The sequence below is a fragment of the Petaurus breviceps genome, unplaced genomic scaffold, assembly GCF_028583685.1.
Source record: "Petaurus breviceps papuanus isolate PSGF00001 unplaced genomic scaffold, PetGlider_PUasm1.0 79, whole genome shotgun sequence".
Taxonomy (NCBI): Eukaryota; Metazoa; Chordata; class Mammalia; order Diprotodontia; family Petauridae; genus Petaurus; species Petaurus breviceps.
The window spans coordinates 32,610,004-32,622,741 of record NW_027186523.1 but is presented as its reverse complement, the minus strand read 5'-3'; the positions used below and the strand labels follow the sequence as shown (position 1 = coordinate 32,622,741).

Here is a 12,738-nt window from a genome sequence, read left to right as displayed (position 1 = left end):
GATTAAAATGCGATTGGGAAATGTTTAGCAAAATAAATTTTAAGAAACAACACAACATAGATAATGTCACTTTGTGGATTTCTAAGTCAATATGTGCCCTTCAGGGATGCATTTCTATTTGAGTTTCGTGGCACTACATACAAAATTGTTCTACCTAAAGTTGTTTTGTGGTATCTGTTAACAGTGTGTGTTTGAGAAAAACACAGTATAATGACTTTTGAATATTTTTTATCTATACTATGATTGTACTCAGTGTGATTAAACAGAAGTTGACTACATTTGACTTCAGAAATTTATTTTTAATTTACTTTACTCTCACATATGAGTGTTTCTACTATTCTAAGAATTTGATACTTCAAACAAAATTATGAAGATATTTAGGAGACCTGGAGAAAGATGAGTCATAAAGCTTTGTTTATCTTTCCTTTCTTGCCTCCTCACTCAACTTATCATTCTTTGCTAGTAATAGATGGCATTATTTCTTAAATTAATGGTAAGTGCCAATTTATATAACATCTCCTTCTCTTTCTGGTTTATATTTGTAACTCAGAGCTTTCCAAGAGGTCTGTAATGGTAATGAGAATTTGGAGATCTTCCTTGCCCCTTAATAAGCCTAAGGGAATTTGAAGATCTTCTCTGGTTTGAAGATCTTCCCTGCCCTTTAATAAGCTGGATGTAATCACATGGAGCCTGTGGTGGGAGGAGTTTGCTGAAGGATGGAGCAGAGCCCACAGGCAGCTGGGATTCAGAGCAGTTAGAGCTGGTGGAAGGAGAGGACACAACCAAAGAGACTGCTAGGCTTGTGAATGTTTGTGGGAAGGCTAAAGGATAGTGTGGCTCTCTGTTGTGTTATAGTGTATTAACTTCTTTGTTGCAGTAATGGATTCAGCTTTCTGGTTATGGGATTTGGTTTTCTGGTGTTTGAATAATTTTTTTTTGCTTCTGTCTTCTATATGGAGAGTCTGTTATATTTTGTGATTGAGGAATATTCTGGCATGTTCATAGTCACCATCAGGGATGTGAATATTGTGTTGGCACTACACTTGGTCATAATTATAATAGGGATTTTTAAAGCTTTTTTTTCATTTGGTCTTATTGAAAACAGAAAGTTGATAAACAACTTAGGTAGATTTCATACTGTTAAAAGACTTACTGAAGAACAATTTGCATAAGGATAACTGAGTTGAACATACAGCTGTGTACAATTTCACATGCCTCATCTCATCCATTTAGTAAATTGTAAACTTCTTGAGAGAGCATTGACATCATAAACAATATATTTGGGTATATCCATAGCACACAGTTTGGTGTTAGTATTGTTGACAATATCTTAGGGGTATGCTCATCAATGTAACAATGGTAATATTACCTTTGAGATGTTTCTAGATTGTTTCTGATTCATATTCTGTATCTCTCAGTTTTACAGGGGACTCTAAACTTGCCTCAAGCATGCGTTATGTGGAAACACAGTCTATGCAGATTGGAGCTTCATATATGATACAGTTCAGTCTCGTGATGGGATGTGGTCAGAAATATACTCCCTATATGGACAACCAGGTGAAACTAGACTACTCTACCAACCATGGTCTTACATGGCACCTTGTACAGGAGGTAAGGCTTTATGATTGTGTCCTTTCTTTAAAAACTGCTGATGGTAAATTTTTTCAAGAATTGAAGAAGCAGCTTACAAAAAATTTAGCTCTGAAAAGAAACTGCAAAATCAGTTTATTCACTTTGAGTGTCCTTCATTTAACTATCCTGATCAAAGAACTAGATAGAAGACTTGCAGTTGAATCATATATTCTGTGTAATCCAAACTTGTTATGTTGCAAAAATCTTTTTAAAAGTATTCATTCTGGAGCAACTAAGTGGTTTAGTGGATATAGCACCAGCCCTGGAGCAAGGAGGATCTGAGTTCAAATCCTGTTTCAGACAATTACTAGCTATGTAACCCTGGGCACTTCACTTAGAATCGAATGCCTCCCTCTCCCCCAGAATAATATTCCTCCCTCTCTTATACTAATATAGACTAGATGTCAATAAGTTGAGTGAGAACTAACATGCTTTATTAGAGGAAGATTCTTTCCTAGGTATTTTGTATTCCTAGGAAGATAGATGTAGGCATCATGTGTTATAAAATAGGGACGAGAATACTATAGGTAATGAGCATGTTGAAGGGAAAAACTGACTTCTTTGAATAGAGTCCCTTGTCAGTTTTTAATTCCTGCATCTGCAGAAATAGGATAACTAAAAGAAAAAAACTAACAAAAGCTGTTAATTCAAAAGCAAACAGTACATAACAGTGACACACCGTTAGAAGATGCAGAATCCATTTTATGTAGAATTGGTTAGAGTAGTATCCATTTAGTGGTGCCCCTATGTTTTAAAAAGGACCTGGAGTCAGTTCAGAGGAGACTTACAAAAATCAAGAGAAGAATGAAAAGTTATATCTATGTGTTAAAGATTATATGTTAATTTAAAGAAAAGATGGTTGAGGAGTAATTCTAGATGCTCTCTTAAAATACAGAAAAGGCTGTGTGAATGCATTGTCCTAATGTTCTAAAACATCATAGAGGGGAAAGAGAAAGCATATAAAGAGCTCACACACACACATATATTTAGGATAGACATGAAAATACATGGCAGGAGGTTTAAACAACAAAGCAGACTAATATTAGAAAAGCTATGAGATATTTAACTCTAGAGATCTTTCTTCTGGGAAGATAGGTGAAAATATTAAATTGTTCAAATGTGGTTCCTTCCATGCTTATCACTTTGCCTTGTGGCCACATCTGCCTGGGCCTCCCTTTCCACGTACATTTAACTGTAACTGAACATTTATGATATTTGCCAAACATTTAATGACTCCAAATATAAAAATCCTTTAAGGCAGAGACTGTTTTGGTTTTTTGCCTTTTCATCTTCAGCACCTAGCAGAGTGCCTAGACCATCATAGATTCTTAATAAATACTAGTTGAATTGAATTTTTAAAGTTTTGTTGTTAATCAGTAAAAAAAATCAATGATTAAATTTATTATCAAAAGGCAGAGATATATTTACTACTTGAAGTCCATATCACTAAGTTACATAGTGATTTCAACAAATATTTTCACAAAAACATTTTAAGCACTTACTAGGTATAGGGCCTACACTAAGAACCAAACATTCAAAAAAAATTCAACTAAGAACTACAGCTTCTGTCTTCAAGGAATTAACAGTCTAATTTGATAAAAAAAAACACATATACATAAATAAATATGACAGGCAGAAGAAGGAAAGTTTCAGACAAGGCATATTTAGGAAATTCAATTTAACTGAATTTAAATTTTCAAAGAAAAAGCTAAAGGAAAAAGAGAATTTTCACACTGTGGGCAGGAAACCAGAAACAGCTTCAAGGAGGAGTAAACATTTCAACAGACAAAAAAAGATAATGTGTACATTCTAGGCATTGGGGGGGGGCCCTATAAATTCTCAGGGGATGGAGAATGGAGGAAAATATTGGGTAATAGCTACTGATTGAGTTTGGATAGTGCAGAGCGCTTTTTCTTTCCCTACCTACTCCCACACCCACACTGGACAAAAGAAAAAGGAAAACTCTTGTAACAAATTTGCAGAGTCAAGCATTAACTTCCCATGCTGATCATGTACAAAAACGTATTTATATTCTGCAGCTTGAGTTCCTCACTTCTCTGTCAAAAGATGAATAGCATTCTTCATCATCACTTCTCTAGAATAATGGTTGATAATTATTCTAATTCTTAAAATTCTAAAAGTTGATTATCTTGTATCAATTGTTCTACTCACTTTATTCCCCATCAATTCATACAAATCTTTACAATTTTTTCTGAAATCCCTTATTTTTATAGCATAGAAATATTCTATTATATCTCTATGCAACAATTTGCTTATTCCACAATTGATGGACATCCTCTTACTTTAAAGGAGTATTTATTGTAACCTAGAGAGATCTAATGAAGATTTTTGATTGGGTTAGTGACCTTATCAGACTTGCATCTTGGGAAGATTATTTTGATAGTTAATATGTAGGATAGATTAAAGAGGCAACAGACCAAAAGAAGGGAGGCCAATTAGTTTATTATAGTATTTTAGGTGAGAGATGGTGTGGGCCTTAATTAGGGATGATGTGGAGAAGAGGATGAGTGTGAGAAAGGTCATGGTGGTAGACTTGATAAAACTTGGAAGCTGAAGGAACATATGGAATGAGGAATGACAAAAAATCAAGAACAACTTCAAAGTTATAAACCTGAGGAGGGTACTCGGGAACTGAAAAAATGGTGTGCTTTCAACAAGAATAGACAAGTCAGTAGGAGGGGGCAGGGAAGTAACATTCTGTTTTGGATCTGTTGAGTTCAAAATGCCTACAGGGTGTGCAGGAATAAATGTCTAGCTCATGTAAGGTTGGGATTCAGGACAGAGATTAAAGTCAGTTAAATAGATATATTAGTCATCATAGCAGAGTGCCTGGAACAAAGGTGGTACTGTATAAGTGTTTATTCCTCTTATTCCGTTTCCCAAAGTATATGAAAATTTTCCTTATATTTGGTGTTTATTAAGTTCAAAAATAAAAATATTTTTAAAAGATTAAGTAGATAGTGAGAAAGTAGAAGTAGTAAGAACATAAGTTTAACACTGAAGGGAAGAGAGATACAGTTTCATACAAAGTAGCAGGGTTAATAGATTTTCTTAGAATAGGGAAGACTTTGGCCTACTTGCAGGCCCAGGAAAAAGTCAATAGATAAGTAAAGATTGACAGAGGGGAGAGATGGAACAAAGAGTGATGGGAGCATGTAGTCTTAAGTTCACTAATGGAAGCATTACCCTTGGCCAAGGGGAGGGCTACCTTGACCTGGAGAGAAAGAATAATAGATGGGTGATACTTTGAAAGATAGAGCAGGAAACAGGAGGACAAATATTTATAGCTCCAATCCTCATTTAAGTGAACAATATATTCAGGTGGGTATGAAAGTAGAATTGTGAGTTTGAGCAGAGAAAAGATTTAAACCAATATTGTAAGGAATTTTATAGTTAATAAGAGATAAATAAAAGCAATGTCACAAATAGTGAGAACCCAGTTGAAGTAAGCATGAACTGATTAGATTATGCTTTCCTAACATCATTTTAAAATATTCAAGTTTAGGAGCAGAAAAAGCAAATGAAGAGATTATCCAGTATTGTTCATTAGAAGGGCAGGAAGAGAGGAAGAGCTTGACAGCTAGGTGATATAGTCAATAAGGGGATGGGGCCTGGAGTCAGGAAGACTCATCTTCATGAGTTCAAATATGGCCTCAGACACTTACTAGCATGTGACCTTGGGTAAATCACTTAACCATGCTTGCCTCTGTTTCCTCATCTGTAAAATTATTTGGAGAAAGAAATGACAAACAACTCCAGGATTTTTGCCAAGAAAATCCTGAATGGGGGAATAAGGAGTTGGATTTAAGTGAAATGACTGAACAAAGAGGGGAATGTCAAAAAGGAGCAATGGTTCAATGATGAAGTGTCTTCTATACTGTTGCTATGGTGAAATGTATCAACTACAGGAATGTCAAGACTGAAGGAAAGTAATTAGAGTCAGAACAGAGAGAATAAACTAAGATGACAGTCTTGGATTTATATTGCAGAAGGCACATTAAGGGCAAAAAAGTAGGATAAGAAGGGCTGAGGCACAGGAGGGGTGGAAGGAAAGAAGAGAGGGAAATTTCAGGATACATAATGCAATTAACACTGTGAGTGGCTGAGGTAGAATGGATATGGTGTTAGTGAAAGTTTGATGAACTAACATGTTAGGGCATTATAATCATTGTCAATTTGAGTAGTAAAGTTTCCAAAGATAATTGGGAAGAATTAAGTTAGGGAGCAAGACTTTAAGAATTATTTATTGTTACTATAGGTCAAAAGTTAGAACAGGTCAATAAAGCTAGCCTAAAATCGCTTAAAATGTTCTGTGTGTGTGTGTGTTTAGTTCATTTAAGTGTGTTTAAACATCTACTTATGAATATTTCCAAAATATCCTAGTCTGACAGAGGGGAAAAAACTAAAAACATGCTTTACATCCAAATCTCAGATTGGTACGATGGAGAACCCTTTTAGATCTTATTCATTTCTAGGATGAGAAAAACTTGACATGCGGAAAAAATGAAAAAAGATAAAGATAATCTTGATCCTTCATTGGTTTTTATTTAGGAATGCCTTCCAGGAATGCCTAGCTGTCAAGAATTTACATCTGCAAGCATCTACCATTCCAGTGAATTTACACAGTGGAGAAGGATCACTGTCCTTCTACCACAGAAAACTTGGTAAGAGATGTAATTTTAAAGTATTGTCTTTACCTTGGTGTGCCCTAGATTTGCCATATGACTATTTCTATGGACATGGTTAGATTATAAAGCATTAGTTAATACATTGAAGAGCTCTTTTTTGGTTATCACTTGTAGAAATGAGGGTTCTTATTTATTTTAAGAGTATCATTGAAAATTTGGTGTTAGCAGGAAAATAAAACTTTTAATTTCATCTGAAAGTTGTGTTTCATAAACCAAATGTCTTCTTCTCCTTTTTTCCTAAAATGATCTCACTAATACACCATCCTGTGGAAATAACATTGAACTGAGAACCGGAAGACCTGTGTGGTCCCTCATCAGCCTTGAATTATCTTTGTGATCTTGAGCAGGTCTTTAAAACTCTATGAGCCTTATTAACTCATCCATAAAGTGAAGAGATTGACTAAATAACTCCTAAATTCCCTTGAAACTCTAATATCATATATTTTTCTCCAAGAAAGATCTTCATTCCCAGAAAAAGGGAATGATATCTATATATTTTTCTCCAAGAAAGATCTTCATTCCCAGAAAAAGGACATAGAGCCTAAAAGCGTATGACTCTTGGATTGCTATCCTTTCAATGCCATATTCTGAAAAGACAATTAGAAAAATGAAACAAATTCCTATTTGGAATGTTTATATCATTTAGTATAAATATTTGATTTTATGGTCAAAAATTGGATGTTATTTCAAGGTTTATTTCTAGCGTCTGTTTTCCCAAAGATCAAATTATTTAATTATAATAGAATAACTATTTGTCTTTAAGAATGAAGCTTTATGTTAGTTAGAATTTAAAATACCAAAATTTGTTTTCCAGTAATTTTCCATGCCCTTATTCTACTTTCTAACTTCTTTTCCAATATTTTTCACTAATGTGTCTCCCCTTTGCCTAAACCCTCTCCATTTTGGTATCTCTGCTGCTCAGTTTATAATTAGACCTTTTAAAAAAATTCAAGTAGAATCTTTTGAAATGTGGTATATTTAATTGAAAGACTATTGAGTAAAAAGCTAATGATTATTTAATAATCAAGTTGTTAATTATTATAGTAAATATTTTGAATCATAAAAGACAAGCAATAAACAAAAGATGAAAAGATAAAATTATTTGTTCTTGTCCAGTCATCTTTCAGTTCTCTCTGACTCTTTGTGATCCCATTTGGAATTTTCTTGGCAAAGATACTGGAGTAGTTTGCCATTTCCTTCTCTAGCTCATTTTTCAGATGAAGAAACTAAGGAAAACAGGTTAAGTTACTTGCCCAGAGTCACAAAACTAGTGAGTGGCTGAGGCCATATTTGAATTCAGAAAGATGAGTCTTCCTGACTCTTCATTATTTGAATTATTTTTTCACTATAGTTAAGATTTTTCAAAGATCATCTTATTGATCAGTATTCAAAGTAATTTCAAAAATGATAGGAACAGAGATTAAATCTGTAAGGGATTTAGAGGTCATCCAATCCATCCTTTTTATTTTGCAGATAGGGAAACTGAGGCCAAGAGAGGCTAAATAACTTGCCCAAATGTTTAGCAGTGAAGTAAAACAAAAGGATGTAACAGTACCTGGATGGAATAGACAGGTAAAGGGAAGGAAGGAGTAGAGTGACCTATGCATGTCTTTAAGCAAATAAGTACCCAGTGGAGACGTTGAGAATGGCATTGCTTTAGAGTGGGGATAACTGCCATAACAAGATCCTCGAGCAGGCAACAGGGCCTGGGGTCAAGGGCAAGAGTATTATTAAAGATTACCCTAAGTTAGCGGTTTCCAGCTCTGGAATGACAGAAAGCCAAAAAGTTAAGAATTCTAAGTCAGTAATTAGTGGAGAATTAAAGTGGCAGATCATAGGTTAAAGGCTGTGTATGGAGGCAAGTAAAGCCAGAGTAGGAAAGATGGACTTGGAAAAGAGCCATAGTTCGGGAAATTAGAATCTACAATAAAGGCTGAGTAGGGATAGTATTGGGAGATAGCTATGTGATGCAGTGGATAGAGTGCCAGGCCTAGAGTCAGGAACTTCCAAGGGGTGACCCTGGGCAAGTTACTGAACCCTGTTTGCCTCAGTTTCCTCATTTGTAAAATGAGCTGGAGAAGAAAATGTTCAACTCTTCTAGTACCTTTGTCAAGAAAACCCCAAATGGAGTCACAAAGAATTGGATGTGACTAAAATGGCTGAACAGCAAGGTTTAGTATGAGTAAAAGACAAGGGGATGGAAAGTAGGTTATGGATGGAGACAGTAGAATTTTAGAGCAAATTAGAGAGCAGAATTCTAGTCCCATGTTAGTGGGCCAGTCCTGAGAGATGGTGAGGTCAAAGATCTGACTGTAGTGGTACATGGATAAAGTGATGTGTTCAGTCATTTAAATTGAAGGAGATTGAGGAATTGTGTGGTCAAATTGTTAAAAAGAGTTCTCAGCATGAATCTTGTGACCAATGGAGATTGCAGGAGAAAGTTTGGAGAGGGACCTTCCAGTCAGTATGTTCATTAGGCCCTTGAGTGCAGAGGTGTCAAATCCAGATGGGAGTTGGGGAAGAAAGGAGGTGGGCCACTCATTGAACCCCTGACATTCCAGAGCATGACCTGAACCCAATTAAAATGTAATTGGGGGGGGGCGTCTAGGTGGCACAGCAAATAGAGCTCTGGTCCTGGAGTCAGGAGGACCTGAGTTCAAATGCAGCCTCAGACAATTAACACAAAACTAGCCATGTGACCTTGGGCAAGTCACTTAACCCCAATTGCTCTCCAAAAAGCAAAAAAAAAAATGTAATTGGGCACCAGTTAACATAATAAGTAAAACTACAATGGCATAGATAATGTTAAACTTGTAGTTTTCTAAATCGGTATGCTGTCCCAGGGATCCATTTCCATTTGAGTTTGACACCACTGCTTTACAGTACTTAAGGTACATTTAATTACCACATGACATTGCCAAGCACTCACTTATTCATGTTCAACAAAAGGTATCTAGGTCCTAGGGAGTACAACTGGGTCCTAGGGAGTACTACACTCACCTTGGAGACTGGTACAAGCTGTGCTCAATGGGGCACTAAGTGCCCTGTACCTCCATCTATGAAGAAGCAATGGCTTATTGTCAAGGAACATGTAGATTTGTGAATTGACCCTATTAACAATTAAATTCTCAAGCCCTCCCTTAACATTGATTCCTCATCTTTTTTAACTTACTTTATTCTAGTGAGTTATTCTAGTCAAACAGCCTTGGCATAAGGGAATTGACTCTGCTCAGAAGACAGATATGCTTGGAATACAGGAACTTTACTCTTAGTAAAATGAATAAACAGATAAACAGTGCATGACAATCGTCACCCAATACCTAAACAAATAATAAAAACATTTACCCAGCAGCTAGTAACCTGTTGCTCTCCTAAACCTCCAGAGTTCCCTCTATAGCACAGAAGTTTCCTTCATCCCAGGAATTATAGGAAATAAAATCTGACTTTGATAAGTTTCCTGTGTCCCCCACCCCCACCCCATGAGTGAAAAAAATGATTACCTACTCAATCTCAACTCACACATCTGGCAGGGACAGTATTTACACAAAGACATAGAAACTCTGACAGAACTACCGTGTTTCCCCGATAATAAGCCCTCCCCCGAAAATAAGCCCTATTGAGATTGCTACTGTAGGGAAGGTGATCCCCTGCGCTACACGCTACATTACGGTACCCTCTGTATGCACCGTTCCCCCCCCCCCGTGAAACGCGCTCCGCGCTGCATCCAATCAGAGCTGCAGCAGATGAGCGCGTCATCCTGTTCTTCCCCAGTGATTTGCTTATTGAATAAAGGTACATTTTTTTGTTCACATTTACCTGTTTATTAAAATTGCTGTCAATGTTCATTAAAATAAGCCCTCCCCTGAAAATAAGCCCTCTGGTGTTTTTCTGTCCAAAAAAATAATAAAACAGTGTCTTACTATCGGGGAAACACGATATTAACCTGGGATTCAGAGTACATGGAAGAACCTTTTGAGAAAACTAAACTTCCCAATGCAGGTGATTTCCTTGGTCTTGGCTGTCTTATTTTTACATGGATCCCAACTTCTTCTGGCCACAACTAGTCCATCCCAGAGCTGGGTAGATGGACACAAAGGCTGGCCCAGTGAAAAGGAAATCCTGCTGTCACCATTGCCTGTCCTGGCTTCCCTCTCAGACTTTGAATCCAGAACCCCTTCCCCTCAACAGTTTCATTTCTCTCCTCATTTCCTATCTGTATCCCCAAATAAACTATCTCCCCAGCCTCCTACAAAGCTGGATGGGGGTTCTGCAGAGTAACAGGATGTAACATATGCATCAGCCCCTTCAGGCCAATAGATCATCAACTTGTTCACTGGACTTTGAAGATACTTTCTAAAAGGTACCCTAAGGTTACCCCAATTACGGCAAGAATCCAATAGCTTAGTTCCCCAGATGTTCTTCCCTAAAAGTACGTCTGAAATTATTTAATTTAGATTTTCACAGAAATGATAATGTGAGTAGGACAACTCAGACACCTTAGTAAAGTATTTACTTTAGCATTCCTACTAAACAATATGTAAATCAAATATTGTTGTAGCTTCTGAAAAGCCAGGTGTTCTAATTGCTGTTTTTATGATGCTTGCAGTTGTATTATTTAAAAACTGGAATGTAGGAATGAAGTACATTCATTTTCCTCAATGCAGTTAAGTTGGTCTTTTTAGTTAATATTACAACTTTTGAAGGAGTATGTTTTTCTAAAGATTCAAAAGGGATAGGGAAATTAGCACAGTGCAGCTTGAAGCTAGACTCCTTTTGACAAATTTCCCCCCAAAGTCCTGGTGTTGTTATTCAAACATATTCAAACCACAAACATGGAGGGGTCAAGCAAATGTGGTTTTTCAGGGTCCTTGTGTATGCAAAGATCTGTTAGCAGGAAAATGTGTTAGATGGGACCAACTTGTGGGGAAAACCGTGACTGTATGCACGTGCTCAGAGAAATTGTATAAGAATTGAACATTTGTTATCTGATGAAAATTAATTTCAGTTTTATGAGGGACATTTACATAAGAACAGGACTTAATGAGATCCAAACAGCTGTCAGTCTCTGACTTCATAAACAAATCAACACTTAATGACTGACTAAAAGTTTTGGAATAATTGGGTAAATGTAATTACACTGACTCTGAAGGTGGCAAGTACAATTTTGTCAGCTTGCATTTACCTTGATTCCTCAGGTTCCGTAACTTTCAAGAGAGGATTTGACATTATTTTATTTCAGATACTGAAGTCTATAGGAAAAAATCAAATAAAGAAGAGTATTGAGTTTTGATTTCTGGTGCCCACTCTACCCCTGGGAATCCATAGTACCTGGCTGGAAACCATAAGACATTTTCATATCCCACAGTAATTATTTAACTTTTTGAACCCAGTGTACATATGAAATAAACATGATTATCCTCCAAAATGGAGTCCTTGGTATTTCAAAGTAAAAATGGTGGGGGGACAGAAGAGTAGAAAAGGTAAGCGTTTATATTTTGGAAGCTAGTTAGCTGTGCCACAACTGAAATTCCATGAGATCACACTTTGTATTCTCACATGTGGTCAAAGGGAGATTGCTCAAGGTGTTGTTTAATCACGGAAAATGTGGCCAGCATCCAACCTTTTTTCCCTTTCCTTTCTCGTAATTAACATGATCTTATTCAAATATGTATGACAGGCTTTAATAGAATAATCCACTTTAAGCTTCTTTATCCTAGAGAAGTATTATAACTATAGAGTGCTTATAGTAGGCATGAATCAACTAGAAAAGGAAGAGAAAAAATAATTTAGAATGTGCATATGTATCAGTATTTAGACAAATTCAAAATAGCAACAGTAACCTTAGCATCCATACTGTATTTCCATGTAAATGTAAAGTTGTGCTATCATGAAATTCGCCAAGTACTTCCATTTATACACTGGCATACACATTATTTACAATTTTTCAGTCAATAAGCATTTATTAAACACCTAATATATTCAAGGGACTGTGCTAAGGGTGGAAGAGTCAAATGCCAAAAAAAAGGCCTAACAATCCAAGAGGTTATTTTCTACTGAAGGGTTAACCGATATTTATACAGAAAAGAACAAAACACTTTAAAGAAAGAGGGGGAGGGGGAGGAAGACAGAGAAAAGGGGAGGAAGGAGAGGATGGTGGGAGATAGAGACAGAGAGAGAGAGAGAGAGAGAGAGAGAGACAGAGAGACAGAGAGAGACAGAGAGACAGAGAGAGAGACAGAGAGAGACAGAGAGAGACAGAGACAGAGATAGAGACAGAGAGACAGAGAGAGAGAGACAGAGACAGAGAGACAGAGACAGAGAGAGACAGAGAGAAAGAGAGAGAGAGAGACAGAGAGAGACAGAGAGAGAGAGACAGAGAGAGACAGAGAGAGAGAGA

General features: G+C 36.5%; 1 protein-coding gene across 2 annotated transcripts in view; it reads left to right on the top strand.

Moving 5' to 3' along the window:
• Window positions 1-12,738, top strand: part of LOC138175901 (reelin-like) — a 566,655-nt gene that overhangs the window by 404,380 nt on the left and 149,537 nt on the right. For both annotated transcript variants that reach the window (XM_069106558.1, XM_069106557.1), the window contains exons 21-22: window positions 1,419-1,611; window positions 6,205-6,317. In XM_069106558.1, the coding sequence (XP_068962659.1) occupies window positions 1,419-1,611; window positions 6,205-6,317 (306 nt within the window). The remainder of the gene's footprint in view (window positions 1-1,418; window positions 1,612-6,204; window positions 6,318-12,738) is intronic.